The following is a 19069-nucleotide window of genomic DNA, read 5'->3' on the forward strand; positions in this document are numbered from 1 at the left end:
AAAAAAAATTATTATATTTAGGTTGCATAAATCATACGAAACTAAAATAAATTTAGTATATTATGTGGTACATTCATGTACCGTACATTTTAGTTTATATCATAGATGAGTTTAAGGTTCATATTGCGTATGTATAATAAAAAAGACAAATGTTATTTAAGCCCATACTTTATTTATAACATTTCCATCTCTGCTCGTTTCCGTTTTCTATGATTAGCAACCATATTGGCAGTTGTCAAAGGAGAATCCCCTCTCTGTAACCAGGTCGACAGAGCTTGTTCCGTAGTTGCAGCATCAGAGGCTCTATGCCTTTCACTGGCTGAAAGAGGTTGCATGGCTGCTATTGAGTCATTGGCAACACAGGCCGATAGAAGCATTCTGAATCTTTGCCTGAATGTCTGTAAAATAAGTATCATGCAAGTTTTTACATTATCCCTGATTTTTTGCAGTTAGCATTTTAGCCACTTGCAAGGTTTTTGACTTTTGTCTTTCAAAAGGACAAACTTATTGGAAATGGAATCAAGAAGAGTATTGGAGAAAGAAGGGGATCAGGCGAGGAAATATGAGATATAAATAGAAGATCCAAAACGAATATTATAAATGCAAAAGTAACTCTGTCTGTTATGTTTTAACGCCTAATCTGCTGAACCAATTTTGATGAGACGGTTACCTAGGGGAAATAGGCATAATAGGCGCCTATGGACAGCCGATTGCACCAAATACCTAGAGAAAGGAAATAAGCTACTTTTTGTCACAAAAATAAATATTAAAAGGGAAAAAGGAGATGAAAGTTTGTACAGAGAACCAATTAAACTATGAAAATTAGTATAGTACAGTAGGCTACTTGAAGTATTTATTCTATGCAGATGAAGTCATAGGCACCAGCTAGTATTATTAACTTTTACAACAATCATGCAATATATCAGGTATGAGGAGTGATTACAGGATACGGGACTGTTATAAAATTGTCACATCTATCATCTAATTGCAATTGCAATCTGCTAACTAATTGCGACTGCAATTACAAATTATAATTGCAATTTTGAGCAATTGTGGGACTATATGGAGTTTTAATAATGAAAGAATAGTAACACCTGTTGTGTATGGAAATCCTAGAATTATTTTTAAATTTCATGGTTACAAAACATAATTCAAAAGTAAATAGTAAAATACTTAAATAATTAATAATAATAATAACGCACACACTCAACATAGTCCCGCACTAGGGAAACCCTTTGTCACTTGGACATAGATATCCACAAATTGTACCCAATCTCATGAGAGAAATAAATGTAGACCATACTTATATTAATTTTTATACAAATACTTCTCCCGGCCCAGGAATCGAACCTGGGACCTCTACGTGGCAGTCCGGCCACTAACTACGTAAAATAGTAACCGTTCGGCCACGGGGGCAGTAACATGTTTATAATCTATTGCAGTAACTTACATTCACTAAAGTTGATGCTACTTCCCCTTTAATATCATGCTTAGCAACATAGCATCCCAATTCATAGAAATATTGTCCTAATTTGTGCATATCCACTGTACACGCGTCTGCATTTAAGATCTCTCTGTATGCATCTTTGTATATTTTGGGCAAATCCACTGTAACTAATGGTGGTCTTCTTGCAAATAATGATTCCGCTAACCAGAGCGGTATTTCAACGTTAGATCCTGCTCTTAAGTCGTCTTCTGTACATGATGGGTCTAGGAAACCTGGAAATGAGGATTAAATATTTTCACCTCATAAATAAAATTAATTGGTGTCCTAAAGTATAGTACACCCCAACGCACCCATTTTCGGCAAATCATGTAAAAATTTGCAAGGAACTTTTTCGTTAGTTACTAGGATGTCGGTAATTGATAAATAATTCGAATGTGCCATAATAAATCTCTACAAAAACATTGAAAATGTAATATTTCCAGTTTGGCGCCTATTTCTTAACCTCAATTGATTTTTGTCATCAATTTTTTTAATGGGTTGCATGTATAAGAAACATCACCACACTGCCGCTTCTTCAGTGACTGACAACTACATGCATAGAACCTTACAGTATGGAAAAAAAATAAATCCATAGTCTCAGCACAGATAATACAATACCTACTATACTAGGTCTAAGCATGCAACATTTCCCTAACGGCGGCCATTATAATAGGCTTGGGCCAGTGTTTATAGGAATAATATTCAAGCTTCTTGGAATAATATAAAAATTATGGTGATCGTCAGTGTCAAAGCACAGATTACAGAATATAAAAACAGCTGCAGTCATTGTTGCTTGGTTTCCATAGTCTAGGTTGTTCAGTAACATACTTCATGAATACTTAAACAACTGCCAAAAAGCGCGTTTCTGACGACACGTACAAAATGCAATAAACTGTAAGAGATACCTTAATAGGGAAACGAATCGACTGTTCTGTTACAAATAAAAATTAAATAATTTTGGTAACTAAAAGATGCATTGTCAAAAACAGTCAGTCGTCACGTCAACTTGACGAACGTGACGTCAACGTCTGTGGTCAATGTCAGATAAGATGTGAATTTAATGCACAAATTAAAAAGATATAAATTTGATGTAGATTTTTATCATTGACATTTTGATTCTTCGTTAATATAAAATTAAAATAAACATATTATAATTACTTAGCGGAAAACCCGATACCAATGGGCGAAATCCTAAAAGGGCACCGCTAATAAATTAATAAGGAGAATAAAAAGATTTTTCGTTGTTTAGGGACTATTTAACTGATCATCATCAGTTAAATCTATCATTATTTTTCTTAAATAAGCCAGTGCTGCACAGTACAAGTATAAATGGAGAATTGTAATAAGAAAAGTGAAGGTCGAAAAAGAGGTCCTAAAAATAAACCTAACATGAGGAAACTTCGCATATCTTTAAAATATAGACCTGAAATATACAATCTTATCGTGAAAATGCAACATAATATCAAGAAGAAAATGCGACTCATAAGGGAAATGCAACAAAATTTGAAGAAAATGGTTTGTGTAAAGGGTTATCGAACCTATTATTTTGTGTGTATTACAAACAAATTTACTGTTTTAAACATTTTAAACAATTCTAGCGATTTTCTGAATAATATGTATATATACTGCGTGCATTGTATGAATAATATATCGGTACTGCCATTTATTTAGAAACTTTCATTATTATTTAGTTTCCCTAAAGAATAAAATAAAATAAAACAAAAACATTTTTCAGGAGAACATCATCAGAGGAAGAGCTACAAGCACTGATAACAGTAACTCAGATTCAATTATGCCTAGCGTTAAAGTAGAAACTATGCAAAGTAATGAACCTGGTTCAATAGAAAATCAAAACAAACTACATAAATGTTCTTCTACTCAAACAGAACAACATTCCAATTCAACTTCTAGTGACTCTAGCACTAAAATGACCACAGATAATAAAGTATTAAAAGAAGAGACTGTATGGAATATTAACAATAATGAAGAAGGCAAGAGTATAGCTGACCAAGTTAAAGAGGTGGCTCAGAGTGCTCTTCAGCAATCTGGAATGGTGTATGTTGAATCAGCCGGCATGTATTATGATTATAAGACTGGATACTATTATAATTCAGTAAGTATCTTATTATATTTATTCCATCATATATTGAGTACCAATTACAGGGTATGCTTGACATCACTGTTTTTGCATTTTTATGTACTTACGCTACTGTTATGCTTAGACCTACCATTTTTTTTCCACCTCCTGACTTATTATTATTACTAATTAACCCATTATGTCCCACTGCTGGGCAAAGGCAATTAAATCATCTAATATATACTGGCTCAAATCAATGCACTCGTCTGATAAAACTGAATGTGTTATATATGGGGATGGAAAAACGTCTTAAGCAATGGTATAATGCTTTGCGAGAAGAATGAATGAGAGGTCAGCTGTTCATAAATATTGTCTTCCTTGTCATGTTATTGTTTTATTATTATTATTATTATTCTTGCTAATTACTGTAATTAATTTTATAAATAAAAATCACTAATAAATCACAACTTGTGCTAGGAATTTGACTTTTGATAGAATTTGTGCATAAGACAAAAAATTTGTGTTTTGAATTAGCAATGAATGGTCTCAGGTGCAGCAGTTTTTTGAGTTTTTATGAGATAATTTTAAAATAAATTGTATTTGTGCTTTAGTAGTTTAATTCTTTATGGTTTTCACCTATGTTACGGCATCAAAGATGTTATATAAAAAGGTTTTTGTTAGAAGTTCCTCTGTTTATTAAAAATATGTTATGTGTTTACAGGAGCTAGGCCTATACTACCACACAGACACAGGATGTTACTACTACTACTCAGAAGATAAAAAGGAATTTGTCTTCCACTCTTACCCTGACCAAAGTGCACTGGCTGCAAATGCATCTTTGATCGCTCACAATAAGAGAAAGGCTAGAAAACATAAGAAGGTATACTATTGGTACTCTGCTATTACAATAGTGTTGTAATTTAAAATATGTGAAATTCAAGTTTATATAATTGCTGAATGTGACATTTGATTCGTGAATAAAACCAATATTAGACTGTTGTAAGTAACAAATAAAAGATATCTACTTAAGTCAAAACGAGACAAACTTTATGGGAGCTAGATCTAGCCAAAACTGCCTACTCAAAAATATAAAAATTTTTTTTTTTTCACTTTTATTTTGAAATATATTTGGCAAGTAGTAAATTACTTAGATGTCTGTAATAAACTTTATCCTGTGCATAAATAATGATGTTTCACGGGGAGTGAGCTTTTCATTGATTCTGAAAGAAGACACTTTTTCAGTTAATACACTATTGTGTTAACAGTGTGATAAATATTTTGCTAATTATGCCATTCAGTATTGTTAATTGGTCATAACTGATTAAAAAAATTAAAAGAGTTTGCATTTATTTTTCTCAAAACCTACTGGACTAATTGTTCTATCATTATGATTAATATTGTACATTTGAGGCAATGGCAAAAAAATGGACAGAACATAACATTACATTTGCATCAGAAGTAGATGTAAGGAGTTCCTAATTTTACAGTTTTCAATGGAAATTATTTCTTTTGTCCTTTTCTTACTGATTACGAAAGTGATTTATATAATGAAGTGTAATTAAGTTTACTTTGTATTAACCTGAAACCGACACCAATGACAATTGTGAGATAGCACCCAATAATATCATAAAAAGGACTAAACAATTTTGAACATACACAGCATTTTCATAATATATCCATTTGTGCATTTTAAACAATGAACCCCATTTCTAAATATCACCTTCTTACATTTCAGGCCGGGAAGACAGAAGAAGACATAGATGAATTAACCAAGAATCTTTCTCAGGTCTCACTTCGAGGCCATACCGCCTTAGGTAAATACTGTACCCAGTTATTGTCCAATACCAACATTATACTGTATATTACAGGAAGAAGAACCCAAGCCTAAAAAGAAGAAAAAATCTGACAAGCAAACTTCAGAAAGTCCTACAAAAGATGGCGAAGAAAAAGACAAAGATGTGTCTCTACAAAAAAATAAAGAAAACAATGAAACGGAAAATGTAGAGGTGAAAGAAGAAATGGAAGATGGGGAATGCAGTGATACTGAGAGTGAAAACTCATCGGATGAAGAATCAAATGCTAGTACAGCTACTGCTAGCGATGATGGTAAATTGGGTGCTTGGGTGTCTACATGTGCTTATAGTATAATAAGGATGAATTTCTTAACCATGTTAGCAACTCAGACATATTTGTATAGAGCTCGACACATGCGTCACGCGTTATATTCGAATCATTGGTATGCTACAGCTCTGCATTATCGAATATTGTGAATAGTTATAGAACTAGAGCTGCAAACTGTACCAAGCTCGTTACCAATCTGAACAACTCTAGTCAACAGATCTTTTCTCCTTGTGTTCGTCCGTGTGTGAGAGTTCGTCCAGGGAAGTACTGCCACCTTACCTATTTCTGTCGCCAAGCAGGAATATCAGCATTACTGCGTTCTGGTTTTAAAAGGTAAATGTGCTGGTGAAATTATAGGCACATGGGACTTGTCAACCTGTCTGAGGGTGACAGGCACAGTAGCAGTGTCCCTCAGATCCTTACGATTTAAAGCGCTGAGTGGCACTGCGACTGCTATGGACTTACCATAAGGTAGCTTACCATCAGGCGCACGAATTGTACGTCCCTTCACTTGACATTATAAAAAGAAATATTTTGATTTTAAGTTATAGGTATTGTCTTTGAACACAGATACTGTAGCCAAACACCACCCTCCGTGCATGCGCATCATTGTGCGCGAAACAAACCTATCCAAACTGAAAGTAGGCAGTCTGTTCCTCGTCACTAAGGATGGAGGCACCATCGGCAGAGAGGGGAATCAGCATACTATACTTTTGAAAGAACAAAATGTGTCGAGAGTAAGTATGTGATATTGTGAAATACTGCAATATGTGTTCATTTCCCAGCCCAGATATTCAATTTTAAAAAGTGAAAACCTTTGCATAGAGGCTAATTTTGTTTACTACGCTGCATGTGATATGCTAAGTGACGTGAATTGTGATAGTTATTATTAATGCGTATTTTGACGATCTCTGTGGTCGAGCGGCTTGCATACAGGTTTCCATGGTGTCGCCATCTATGAGGTCCCAGATTCGATTCCCGGCCGGGTCAGTGTAGAAAACTAACTTTTCTATATAGTCTCGGGTCTGAGTGTTGTGCTACCGTCGTTGTTTCCGACTACCATAGCACAAGTGCTTTAGTTACTTTGGAATCAAAGCAACATATGTGATGTTGTCTAATATTTATTATTTATTTGATTGTTATGCTTTCAATAGGCAAATTTAGAAATGTTGTTGTGAGATGGTAGGCAAAGCGAGTCAATTCTTATCCTATCTCGTATCAGATGACAAATATTTTGGTGCAAATGTGAAATATTTAATATAATTTTGTCGTAGAATCATTTGGACATTAAATACGACATGGAGCGTCGTATGTATATGGCGACAGACCTCGGCTCGAAAAACGGAACGCTACTCAACGGTTTGCAGATGTCACAGAGTCAGGTCGTCAGTGACCCTATGGAAGTGAGTCAAAGGTCTACCTTGATTATAAATAGTTAGTTATATTATATTATATAGCTAGAATTGTTTTTACAAAGACAAACGATTTTAATCGTGAACAATTTTGTATTTTGTAGTCTTAGAACTGATTTTTTGTTTGCGATATCATGTTAGGTGATCGAATAATAGATAATACCTCTAGATACCAATACATACATTACTTATAAGAACTCGTTTCCCCCATCGGTTGTCAGTTCTTCGACAGATAAATTCAGCTTACTGCCACTTTAGCTTTCTTATTCTACCAGCTATGTTGACGATCTTGATTCGATAACGATTAGTAGCAGTAGATCTCCTTGTAAAAGAGTTCGTCCAAGGAAGCACTACCACCATACCTATTTCTGCCGCCAAGCAGTAATGTGAGCATTACTGCGTTCCATTTCGAGGGGTGCTGGTGAAATTACAGGCACATGGGACTTATCAATTTGTGTCTCATGGTGACGGGCTCAGATCTTTGAAGTTTAAAGCTCTAAGTTGCATTGGATCACCTATAAACAGGCGTGTCGCTTACCACCAGGCGCACGTGTTCGGCCCGCCACTTGGTATCATAAAAAAACTTCACATTTATATCATGCTGAAACTGGGGAGCTTATATTTGACGGTCTCGTCGGCCCAACGATACCCGGCTTCTTTACCCGGTAGAGTCAATTTGAGAAATGACGTTTTCTAGTTAGGTACTAGTCTGGGTGTTCTGTGTAGTGACCTGGAATGCATTCTGCATCTCTGGTACTCATGGTATCTAGAGGGGATTCTCTAATTTCGGACCCGGTTATCAGTGTAACCACACCGTTTGGCACATTGCATTGAAATCTTTTCAGATTGTGCATGGCAGTATAATACAACTAGGGGAAACCAAGTTGCTCTGTCACATACATCCGGGGAACGACACGTGTGGACATTGCGAACCCGGACTGCTTATGGAAAGTAAGATAATACCTTTTGTGTATAAATAAACATAAATATCGACTGTGAACTGGCAACCGGTAAAGTTGTCAAAATTGGGATAGTACCGGTTGCCAGTTCACAGTCGATATGTAAACTAATATTTTTTTATAAAATATATAAGTGTACATTTTGACTTCTATTTCACCTGACGGAAAGTGACGACGAAGTCGACAATGGAGCATGCACACCTAAATAATGCTTTCCCACTCTCGTCTTGAAAATGCCCAAGTTATAGTGATCGGGGAATAAGTCACATAGGTGTCGAATACTTTCCAGATATGTAAAGCTTATATTGTATAATTGTGGAAGCGAAATGCTTCATGCGAATCCTTGGAATATCCACAACATAAGGGTTCGTTCATTTGTTAAAATCCCGATTCGCCCCATCACCAAAACTTTAGCCTAATATGGCATGAAACATTGTAACGATATACGGCGAGCATGATATTCCTCAGGAGCTTTTTCAATGACGGTAGGCACTACCTTTCACGTCACCCTCGATTTATCGAGCTTTAAGAAGCTATATTCTTATAGCACAAGAAAAAGAAAAGGCAGCCTACACCAGGACATGCAGCGTTCAAAAACAGCATCAACTCGAACTAGCTCGTTTGAAGAACAAATATGCGCCCGAGCCACTCATGATCGAAGAAGGGACATACAACGATCGCGCTAAGGCGCGAAGGGAAACTGTGGGATCTACGCACCATTCCGAGAAAACACAGAGCACAGATGTTGAAACGTTAGTTTTGTCAATTACATACATTTTACCTCCATTACCAATACCATACATATGTGAATATGTATGGTATTATTCAAACCAATAAACAGTCAGACTGAACTGGCCATTTACCATGAGTTTACAAATTGTTACTTCATCTTGTGACAACTGGGGCGCTGTACAATTTACCGTAGAATAATCTCAATACAGAGTACTAAAGAAACCAACCTCAGAAGTACGTGGAATTACGTCTATTTGCTAAGTTTTACTGAAATATCCCCTAGTTCACTACTATACGGGACTTGACACTGAAGATAATAATAATCGGTTCTCACTACTCAAAGTATATCGAGAGAAAAACGCCTTGAATTGGAGAAATAGCAAAATCAACCATTAAAATAATTGCTCCTAAATTAAAGTTAGGCGCTATTTATAAAAATGAATCTTCACGCGTGTACAGGCACCCTTAAAGGTGGATGATTTTGTTCAAAATGAAATGGGACCACTATGGAAGTACCCCCTTTCCAACAAAAAAAAGAATCATGAAAATCGGTTCACAAATACCGGACTTATCGCGTAACATACATACAAAAAATAAACAAATAAGAACATACAGTCGAATTGAGAACGTCCTCCTTTTTTGAAGTCGGTTAAAAATGTGTAGTATTTTCTGTAGACTGTCACTGTGCAAACTCATGGTAGAGGCACTCATAGAAAGAGTAGCCACTATCTACAGACATAAATTTGCGAACCGGTCATTTCGTTGACAGGTCCATAGCTCCGGAGAACAAAGGTTTCAAACTTCTGGAGAAGATGGGCTGGTCGAAGGGAGAAGGACTCGGCAAGGATAGTCAGGGAGATACAGAACCCGTGAGTACTTTGTATTGTCTTTTTGTACGATCGAGATCGTGTCGCATTTTACATTTTCCTTGCGTAAGTTGTGTTTTATAGATTGTTACTAACATCGTAGCCAATGTAATGTACTATATTAGTACAGATACCCATCTCATACAAATATATGACATATTACATCATCATATGACATCGCACCCGTAACTCCACTTAGTTTGATTCTTAACGCTGATCAATAGGTGGTACCCGCGATGCGATTGTACTAGTATTCGAAAAAGCCAACAGATGGCAGCAATTATATTTTTTGTCGAGGTTGCTGTTATTGGTTTAGTATATAGGTTACTAAATCTATACTTATTGTGCTCTTTTTCAGGCATTGATTATATTTACAATAACATATAACAAAATCACAAAGAAGCTATGTGTGTACTTTTGATATTGTAAAGTAGAAATCAGAGCTAAAACGTTCCATAGTTTCGAGAAGAAATTTAAAGAAATGCCATCTATTTTTATTATATTATAAAAATTACTATATATATATATATGTATATTAAAAATTAACTGCAAACTAACAAATTGACAAACGTTTGATTTGTTGTCTATTTTCACAGTTTACTGTTTTCATCAATTATCATAATTTATTGTAAATAAATTTCAATGGAACATTCCTAAAATGTTATTTAAATAGTTTTGCATTTCTTTTTTTATATTTTCTATGACATACTAAATAACAGTATCAAATGTATTAATGTATTCTCAAATTTTCGAGATTGAATACTTTGTATTTTTTATTCTATTCAATCGCCATCTACAGTTTTAAATATGTGCTAAAGTTAATATGTATGAATTGATACTCCATGCTAATATTTTTGTGGAATTGTAAATTCGCATTACTATTTTGTAACTGGTGTATTCTCGATATTGTAAAACTATTTCTTAACCTGCAGTCAGCGGATTTCTTCTACAGGTAAAGAAATCTAATTGCAAAATCTATCTGATTATTTCTATGAAGGGTGTCGCGATATTCTTGCTTAAAGCGAAATGGTAACGAGAGATTCATTGCACGATATTTAAACATTTGCCTTTTAGAAATAAAATATATTCTGTTGCTGTAAAATTATCCCATAGGTTCCTAACGTATTTATTACGGAACACGAGAGAGAAAAGTTCCATTGAAATATCTTTAATAACAAACGAACGAAACTGATTTTTCCGTAGATGAATATCGACACTCTCGTAAACTCGTATCTTATAATTATTTTTTTTATAGACAAGAATTTATTTTAAATTTCTTATCAAGAGTGTTAATTTGGATGCATTACTTTAAGAATAGGTAAAAGCCAGTGTGTGAATATGAAGGAAATGTGACCCTGCAAAATTTGTATGTACAATCAATTTTTTTGCATTTCAGTAACTTGTGCTTTAAGACACGAGTTTGAAAAAGTAAGGCGACGATATGAAAAATTAAAATTTTACGGATCTTTGTGTTTTATTCGAGGGAAGTTTAGTCAGTTGTATTTCGGATCACATAGTTCATTGCCTGTACCTTTTGTTTTCGTTATCAATTAAAAAAAAAAACAAGCTGAATTCGTATATTTTAATACGAAAGCCGATTTTCCTTGTGTTCGAAATACGTCAAAACTGCTAATTTAGATCTTACTTCACCTTAATCTCCAAATACTGTGAAGCTGTGAAAAGTTGGGGGTTCTCCGTTCAACGTTATTATTCGGCACGGTCCACTTGACATAACAGAAAAAAGTATCAAAATCACATCGTCGACAGGCAGTCACTAGTTAGCATTAAGTCGTTAGCCATGCGGTCAGAGTCGAAAGTACATCAATTATATATCAATTTTGAGTTTGATTGTCTTGTACACGACTATTCCGAGGTGATCTCTAATATACTATATTTATTTGTTTATATTATTACTCTGGAGCAGTATTTCAACAACAGTAAACAGTAATATGTCAATCAATCAATCAACAACATCAACTATTCTTTCTTCGGGTCTTCTTTCAGGCGAGTGTTTAGGCCATATATATGGCGGCTAAGATATGATGATTAAATTTGGCAGACGGTTTGCGATCATTTTACACAGTTAACCTTTTATTTAATACACGACGAGAAGTTCTATTGCGTATTTAAGCATTTAGCCTCTATTCGTTTTTTACAATACTCAAAGGAAGTTAAGAAATGATATATATATTTACTGTATATGTTATTATATTATTTAATTTTTTTAGGTGTTTAAAATAATATCACCTTACCGTGGCCGTAGTATGGTCATTTGACAAGATTCAAAAGTAGGTATCTGACATGAATTATGTCTCCATTTGAAGTTTGACGTGAGTAATTAGTCGCGACCGCAGATATCTTTAACCTTGCGGGAAACATCGGGCCTCAAATGTCAAGCATTGTTTAAATTTTGAGGGTTCTGTGCAGTCACGTATTCGCTTGAGTAGTTTTATTTAGATGATAAGAAATACAAGTATCTGTTTAACGATTTTCGGAAAAAAATGTGAAGGAAAAAAATTGTCAATGAAAAGGATTTTTATTTTTTATTTTCGAAAAAAAAACTTGTACGTAAAATTTTCCCATAAATTTTTATTAGATAATAATTATACATAGTTATAATAAAAATACATGCCTATATTCTTGCCCTCCGAACCAATACTACTATAGTTAAGTGATATTTACGTCATTTTATAATTGTGCAGATATTAATATTATCTTCGATACCCTAAATCCAAAATTCTTTTTGCACTATTTACATCCAAATCTGTATTCTGTAGATCAGGCAGCGCGGGCGCGTGGGCTTACCTGCCCATTTAAAACAATTTGCGCGCTCTTCGTTTTTGATGCGCACGTTAGGCGCTGCCCCGCCATTACTGTCCAGACGGTGACGTCGCATCGTAATTATTTGTCTGTCTGGCCAGACGAAATAACGCTATAGTTTTTTTTTTATTATTCTGAGTGTTAATATTTCTTAACTTGTAAAACTGTTATCTTGGTACGAAATTAGGGAATTCCCTAATTTGAAACCGGGTAATTAGTGTTATTGTCTTACATATTCCATATTCGGTCTTTTGAAAAAAACGCATACTTGGATATTGTTGTATATTCCACTTATCATACCACAACTTATTTATCCACCGTTCGACATACACAGAAAAAAAGGATTTCTACTAATAAGAAAGAGCAATTTCTCAAAATATTTGCTAATTCTGAAAAAATATTTATTAAAAGTAATAAAATATTGTCACTACAAAAATACTGCTTATCTTTTTCTAATACAATTTTACTCTTAACTTTATTCTAACTTTGAGACAAATACGTTCACTTCAAGATTTTATTTCATTTCTAATCAATTAATTGGACATTACTTATATCAAGAAATTTTTACCTCTTACATCAAATTTAAATAATCTTAAATGAATTCAAAATTTCTTGGGTGTATTTTAAGAAAATATATTCTTAATCAAAAAAAGAAGTAGTTTGCTATTCAGATTAATATTCTAAATTCTAGAGTATATTCTTAAAGCAACATTTCGTTGCGTTTTCATAGTCAATCTTGTCGTGACATGTCGCCGAAGGCGCAAGCGGTAACGATTACTTTTACTTGTGCTTGTAATCATAAAAATCATAAACAGTCATTTATCCAAAGAAACAATACGTAGTATCTCTAGTTTGTTAGGGTGTTCTTTATAGTCATAATTTAAGAAATTTGGTTACAGCATGAAATCAAACTACACTTGTAACAAGTATAACATGCAATTAGTTCCATCACGCCACTGCTAGATGGCATTAGATGTACTCTGAAACGCGCTATCGTTTTGTTAACTTCAATAGTATAAAGTCATCTCATATATTTGGGATTGTTAGTGCTTTCTGCCGCTCTGTAGCGTTTATACGGTACTGGATGGTCCTTAAGTATTTGAGAAGATTCCATATTTCCATCCTATTTCTGCTACTTTAAGGTTTGGCACTGTTGGGTCCATAACCCTGTAAATTTATCCTTTTTGATATTCGAAAACATAAATCTTCAGTCAAATAATTAAGTACCTCTCAATTTTTCATTCTTTTTTTTTTTCAAATCAAAATCGGACATTTCTAGTAACAAATAAATATTTTGTTGAATCTAGAGTGGCTTTGTGACTTGAAGTAAATTAATTTGCTCTTGGATTAAATATTTCTGTCTTGTAACGAAAATACACTTTTGAGACGTTTTTTTACTATTATCAAGTAATTATTCTCTAGCGTCTATAGGGAGAAGATCGTTTTGTTGGATTTAATAAATTTGTCTTCATAAAAAGAATTTTGTCTTTTTCTAAGTAATCTGTTTTTACCGTGTAGGCTCTGCTGGAAAATAGGCCTATTAAAAGGCTATTAAGGCGAAAACATGCGTCTGCCCTTGGATTTTCCAATCGTTCCCTGAGGAGAATTATTCATGATGATCTTCATTTCCATCCTTACAAGATGGCGATTGTGCAGGAACTTTCTGAACGTGACTTCAAATCTCGGAGGAACGCGTGTGAGATTCTTCTCGAAATCGTTCCTGAGGACACTACTGTTTTTTTTAATGATGAAGCCCATTTTCATTTGTGTGGATCCGTCAACTAACAAAACATGCGTTACTGGGCTGCCAACAATCCTCGAGAATTGCATCAAAGGCCTTTGCATTCACCTAAAATCACAGTGTGGTGTGCAATTTCGTCTGCTGGAGTTATTGGTCCCTGGTTGTTTGAGGAAAATGAAGTTACGGTGACAGTGAATTCAGACCGGTACGTAAACATGTTAGAGGATTTTTTTTTCCCACGGCTGATGAGTTGGACTTAGGGGACATTTGGTTCCAACAAGACGGTGCAACGGCTCACACTTCAAGAGCATCGATGGCTGTTTTGAGGGAACACTTCCCAGAGCGCCTCATCTCCATTAGGGGCGATTTGGAGTGGCCGGCTCGCTCTCCCGATTTGGCCCCTTGTGACTTTTTTCTATGGGGTTTTTTGAAATCCCGTGTTTATGTGAACCGTCCAAGGACCCTACAAGCTTTGAAGACGAACATCCAGGAAGAAATTGCCTACATAACCCCTGCTATGCTGGCAAGAGTCATGACAAGCGCCAGAAATCGGTTTACGCAGTGTATGGAGAATGGGAGACGTCACCTACCTGATTTGATCTTCAAAACTGAGTAAAACAAAACTTTAAATATGTTCCTACATTATAAAAACCAAATACAGAATTTCTGATTCATACAATGTGTTTTATTAAGTTCTGAAAAAAGGAAGTTATGTTGCCCCACCCTGTACAAACCACGACACTAAACTACACGACTATCTGTCGTCACGATTTAATGGGAACGCGCCCTAAGGTTTAGCGATCGCAGTGCAACTGGAATGCAATACCCTAGTAGACGACTCTGCTCATGTCCTTTAAGCGTTTCTGTCATACCCTATATATTATTCCCTTTCTGAGCCGCTTCCGCAAATATTTGGTTTTTTTCGTTGTCTTTATCATCTGCAATGGGCGGAATGAAACGTACATGAAAATCATGTCTCTTTGATTCCAAACAAGCAAACACTACATCTTGCCCCAAACGTGTACTTCTCGATGGTCTGTAAGTAAAAAACGACGGTCTATATTAATAACAGGAAAACAACACGACTATGTTGACCAAATGCGACCTTTAAGAATTCCTTAGATAAAAGAATATGTTTAAAACAAATCTTTTATCTCTGGCCCAAAAAAGTCAAACCTCTAATTTAAATAAACTGGATTATAATTAGTCATTTGTCACACTTTATTAATGTGTTAAAAAGTCTGACATTTTAGATATGGACCCTCCACATTTTGCGGAATTTAAATAAATAATTTCCTTCAACACAAATATCGATGTCAGAAGGCAATATTAGCGATATCATTTCAGGTTCCAATACTAACTTGTCAACTTTAAAAATGCCAGGGTTATTTGAGTCATTCAAAGTTTTTCCTCCGAAAGGGACTTTGATGTTTCCATCCATCATTCGGACAAGGATTTAATTTTAATAATACCATTTCAATTCGGGTCCTACGATCGTCGGAATACTATAAATCAGGTCTTAAAACGACAGTGCATTTTAAAAGTTTTCATGCAATGTTTAATGCAAAGATCGTATTGGTTATAGGACCTTGAAGAAAATGAGTAATTCAACATAAAATATTTGTATTGCAATTTCCATTGAGATTGATTGATTATAAATGTTATAGTGAAGTGAAAACTTAGTTCAATTCAATATTCTTTAAATTGTGAAATAAATATAAATGAAAATTTAGTGTAAGCGTAATATCACGTACCCTGTTCTTCTGAACATGCGCAATCACCTCGTCAGTACCTCCGCGCCTCCTCGGTACCTCCGCAGTTAAACCAGAGAGCTTTTGGGATGCTTTTGGTAAAATTAAAATTTTATAGCTGTACTTTTGAAAGAAAATAATTGTAGGTTTCTTTAAAACATATATTTTACGGCGTGCATGTGCACTAAACTTGCATTAAGTGACTTCTGTAGCGAGTATTGAAGAATCAACTTATTAAACGTTACCGTTTATTAAATCTAAATGCGGCAAGAGTTTATGCAGTAAATAACCCGCCTGATGATAAGGTCTGTGTAAGATAACGTCTGTAATCAGGGCCATAATCGAGCCGTAATCAGACTGTATCAAGCCGTAATCAATGTAAATACGGTAATAACCCATGATGTGCCCAATATGACAAGCGCTCGTTCAACTTGAATTACGACGTGCAAGACACGACGTTAAACTAAATTACTAGATACGACTGCCCGAGCATATAAACCGGTACAATTCAGGGTACAGGACGTATTATTTTGTTAAATCTAAGTTTTGTTGTGTTTGCAAACTTTTAAATAAGAAATTAGAATTAGAATAACTACCTGTGCCTGACTGCCATGCAGAGTTCCCAGGTTCGATTCCCGGGCGGGGAGAAATATTTGTATGGCCTACATTTATTTCTCTCGTGAGTTTGGGTGTAATTTGTGGTTGTCTATGTGTGAGTCCATGACACCCGCGACACAGGGGTTCCCGGGCTATGTTGAGTGTCTGCGTTAATTATGTTGTACACAAAGTCAATGTTGTATGAATGTTTTAGCAAATACACACATACTCCTGTCTATTGTTACGAAAAAAAAAATAAATGTCAAAGACTGTATATTGCACTTGTGCGCAAAATGGGGTATGGTCAAAGTTTGCATAACCATCCGTAATGGTAATAAGCAAAGATACAATAAAGGTTAAAATATTTAAAAAATCTTTCGTAGTACCTATACATAATAATATCAGTGATATCCGCTCGTAGCATACAAGTTAAGTTTTATGATGTGTAAAACACGCGACTGGCCATGCTGGTACAACTAAGTTGCACTGGAAAACCTCGTCTATTGGCACGGGTAATGTTTGAATATGAGATATCTTTACATTTACCCAGGGTTCTTTATGATATGCATATTGTCTATAAAAAAGTTTAGTTACTTTACTTTTACGTGGGACTACTTCAAAGTAAAATTACAAAAACATCTGTGCTATTGTTTATGAACTCAAATGCTGGTATGTGTATCTAAGTACAAATTATGCTTTTCCTGTTATATAAGGAGAAAAATTGGTTCCAAAATCCAAAGTAAAAACTGGCGCAACAGTCTAACAGTCGCTTAAAGTTTTAGGTAGATAGGTCTACATTCATGGCCCTGCAGTATTTTAAAGAAGTTGCACCACATTGTTTTAAAAATATTTTGACATTCTAAGAGATACATCAAAGATTACCCCTTTTTTGTATTTAACCCATAACATGCCATGCATCTCGCCGCAGACCCCGGACAAATGGCGAAATTGCCAGCGCGCAGCGTGCGGTAACGGGAACGGGCCGTGTTATGAGCCCACATTTAATATTTCATCACTGCGCTCACTTTGCGCTTATTTATTGCACTTCATCTATCTTGGGAGATTTATTTTTGCGACTTCCGAGTAGTTCCGAGACTAGTTATTACTTAGTTGATTGAGTATTCATCGTTTTTTTAGCATCTTTATTTACGATTTATTGGTCTTTTCAAAAAACGTTTACTTTTTCATTACCCGTGTTCGTTACCTTAAAGGTCTTTTATCGTGACTGCATGCTGTGGTGGGAATGACATATGTAGTCTTTTGCCACAGAAGCTGCTTGCAATATAAAAGTTGATTCATGCAAATTTATGATGTCTTTTGTTTCTCTTGTCTTTTGTACATTTACATTTACATTGTTATTACTATTATTTGAAAAAAAAAAAGTATTTCTACTATATTGACCGCTACCAAATCGCAAAATAATAACGCACACACTTCAACATAGCCCCGCAATAGGGAAACCCTATGCCGCGGGTGCCATGGGGACACATCATATACAAATTACACCTAAACTCACGAGGAAAATAAATGTAGGCCATACAAATATTTTTCCCGGCCCGGGATATGAACCTGAGGCCTCTGCGTGGCAGTCCGGCATGGTAACCGTTTGGCCGCCGAGGCAGTTAAAAAAATAATAAACTTTTGTGTATTAAGTTATTCTTATGTACTTGACCAATATATAAGGGCATGGTAAAGAAATGGAATACACTGTCTACAATTTCGGATTATTCCATATTAGAATGGACAGGTATTTTTTAGACAAACGCGTATAATTGTACTGTATCATCATTATACTGTCACATCCTCAATCGTATCGCCGCTGAACATCAAGTGAGCTTGCGGTCAAACGTGCTCCTATTTTTCATTTTAAACAACAGGTGAATAAATTACCCTTCAACACTTTAGAGTTACCGAGAGATGGACGATGTAGTAAACTTCTTTGTGAACAACTAGTGTTCGCTAAAATTTGTCACTTTATATCGAGTTCTTAGGTTTTCGCGATTGTTACACATAGGAAATGAAACTATTTTTCCGGATTTAAATCGCGTATATTTGTTTTTTGACCATGACCATGACCGTGACCATGGGACCTGTAAAGGGCCCGAAACGTCGGTTTGTTTGAAAAAACAAATATACGCGATTTAAATCCGGAAAAATAGTTTCATTTCCTATTTGTCACTTTATAATTGATAAAATGTAAATGTGGACATATATACACTTATTTTCTTTTGTATTCACACGTAATTCCTGGACACTCCAAACACTTTCTTTTCTCGTTAAAACACCGCAAATCTAACATAATTTCAGTTGTTGTTTACGAAGGAATTTGGCAATTGAGACATGACGCATAAAGAGTCACGGGGTCAACGATCCGTGATGTTCCCTTAGACCATCACCAGGCGGCCATTCCAACCCGATGTTATAATGCGTATCATTGATATTTAACTTCTTGTGTCACTTTTCCGTCAATGTTCTAAGTAACGTCAAGACTATCCCAAATTTCGTTT

The 19069-nt window shown here is 35.1% G+C and overlaps 2 protein-coding genes across 3 annotated transcripts in view; one reads left to right on the forward strand and one right to left on the reverse strand.

Moving 5' to 3' along the window:
• Window positions 1-40: 40 nt before the first annotated feature.
• On the reverse strand, window positions 41-1973 carry LOC113231077 (DNA replication complex GINS protein PSF3). The gene is made up of 3 exons (XM_026465244.1): window positions 1798-1973; window positions 1451-1719; window positions 41-398 (listed from the first exon to the last, which is right to left on the reverse strand). The coding sequence occupies exons 1-3, from the start codon at window positions 1886-1888 to the stop codon at window positions 174-176; spliced, it is 585 nt and encodes a 194-aa protein (XP_026321029.1). The 5' UTR covers window positions 1889-1973; the 3' UTR covers window positions 41-173.
• A 1311-nt stretch (window positions 1974-3284) lies between these two features.
• Window positions 3285-19069, forward strand: part of LOC113230766 (angiogenic factor with G patch and FHA domains 1) — a 55109-nt gene continuing 39324 nt past the window's right edge. The window contains exons 1-8 of one of the 2 annotated variants that reach the window (XM_026464850.1): window positions 3285-3599; window positions 4285-4443; window positions 5299-5377; window positions 6255-6421; window positions 6959-7087; window positions 7942-8047; window positions 8603-8807; window positions 9557-9656. In XM_026464850.1, coding sequence (XP_026320635.1) covers window positions 3303-3599; window positions 4285-4443; window positions 5299-5377; window positions 6255-6421; window positions 6959-7087; window positions 7942-8047; window positions 8603-8807; window positions 9557-9656 — 1242 coding nt within the window. In that variant the 5' untranslated portion in view covers window positions 3285-3302. Of the gene's footprint in view, window positions 3600-4284; window positions 4444-5180; window positions 5378-5431; window positions 5670-6254; window positions 6422-6958; window positions 7088-7941; window positions 8048-8602; window positions 8808-9556; window positions 9657-19069 lie in introns of those variants that run through there. The other variant, XM_026464851.1, reaches the window with a different exon arrangement.

Source organism: Hyposmocoma kahamanoa, unplaced genomic scaffold, assembly GCF_003589595.1.
Source record: "Hyposmocoma kahamanoa isolate Upper Pololo Valley unplaced genomic scaffold, ASM358959v1 64, whole genome shotgun sequence".
Lineage (NCBI taxonomy): Eukaryota > Metazoa > Arthropoda > Insecta > Lepidoptera > Cosmopterigidae > Hyposmocoma > Hyposmocoma kahamanoa.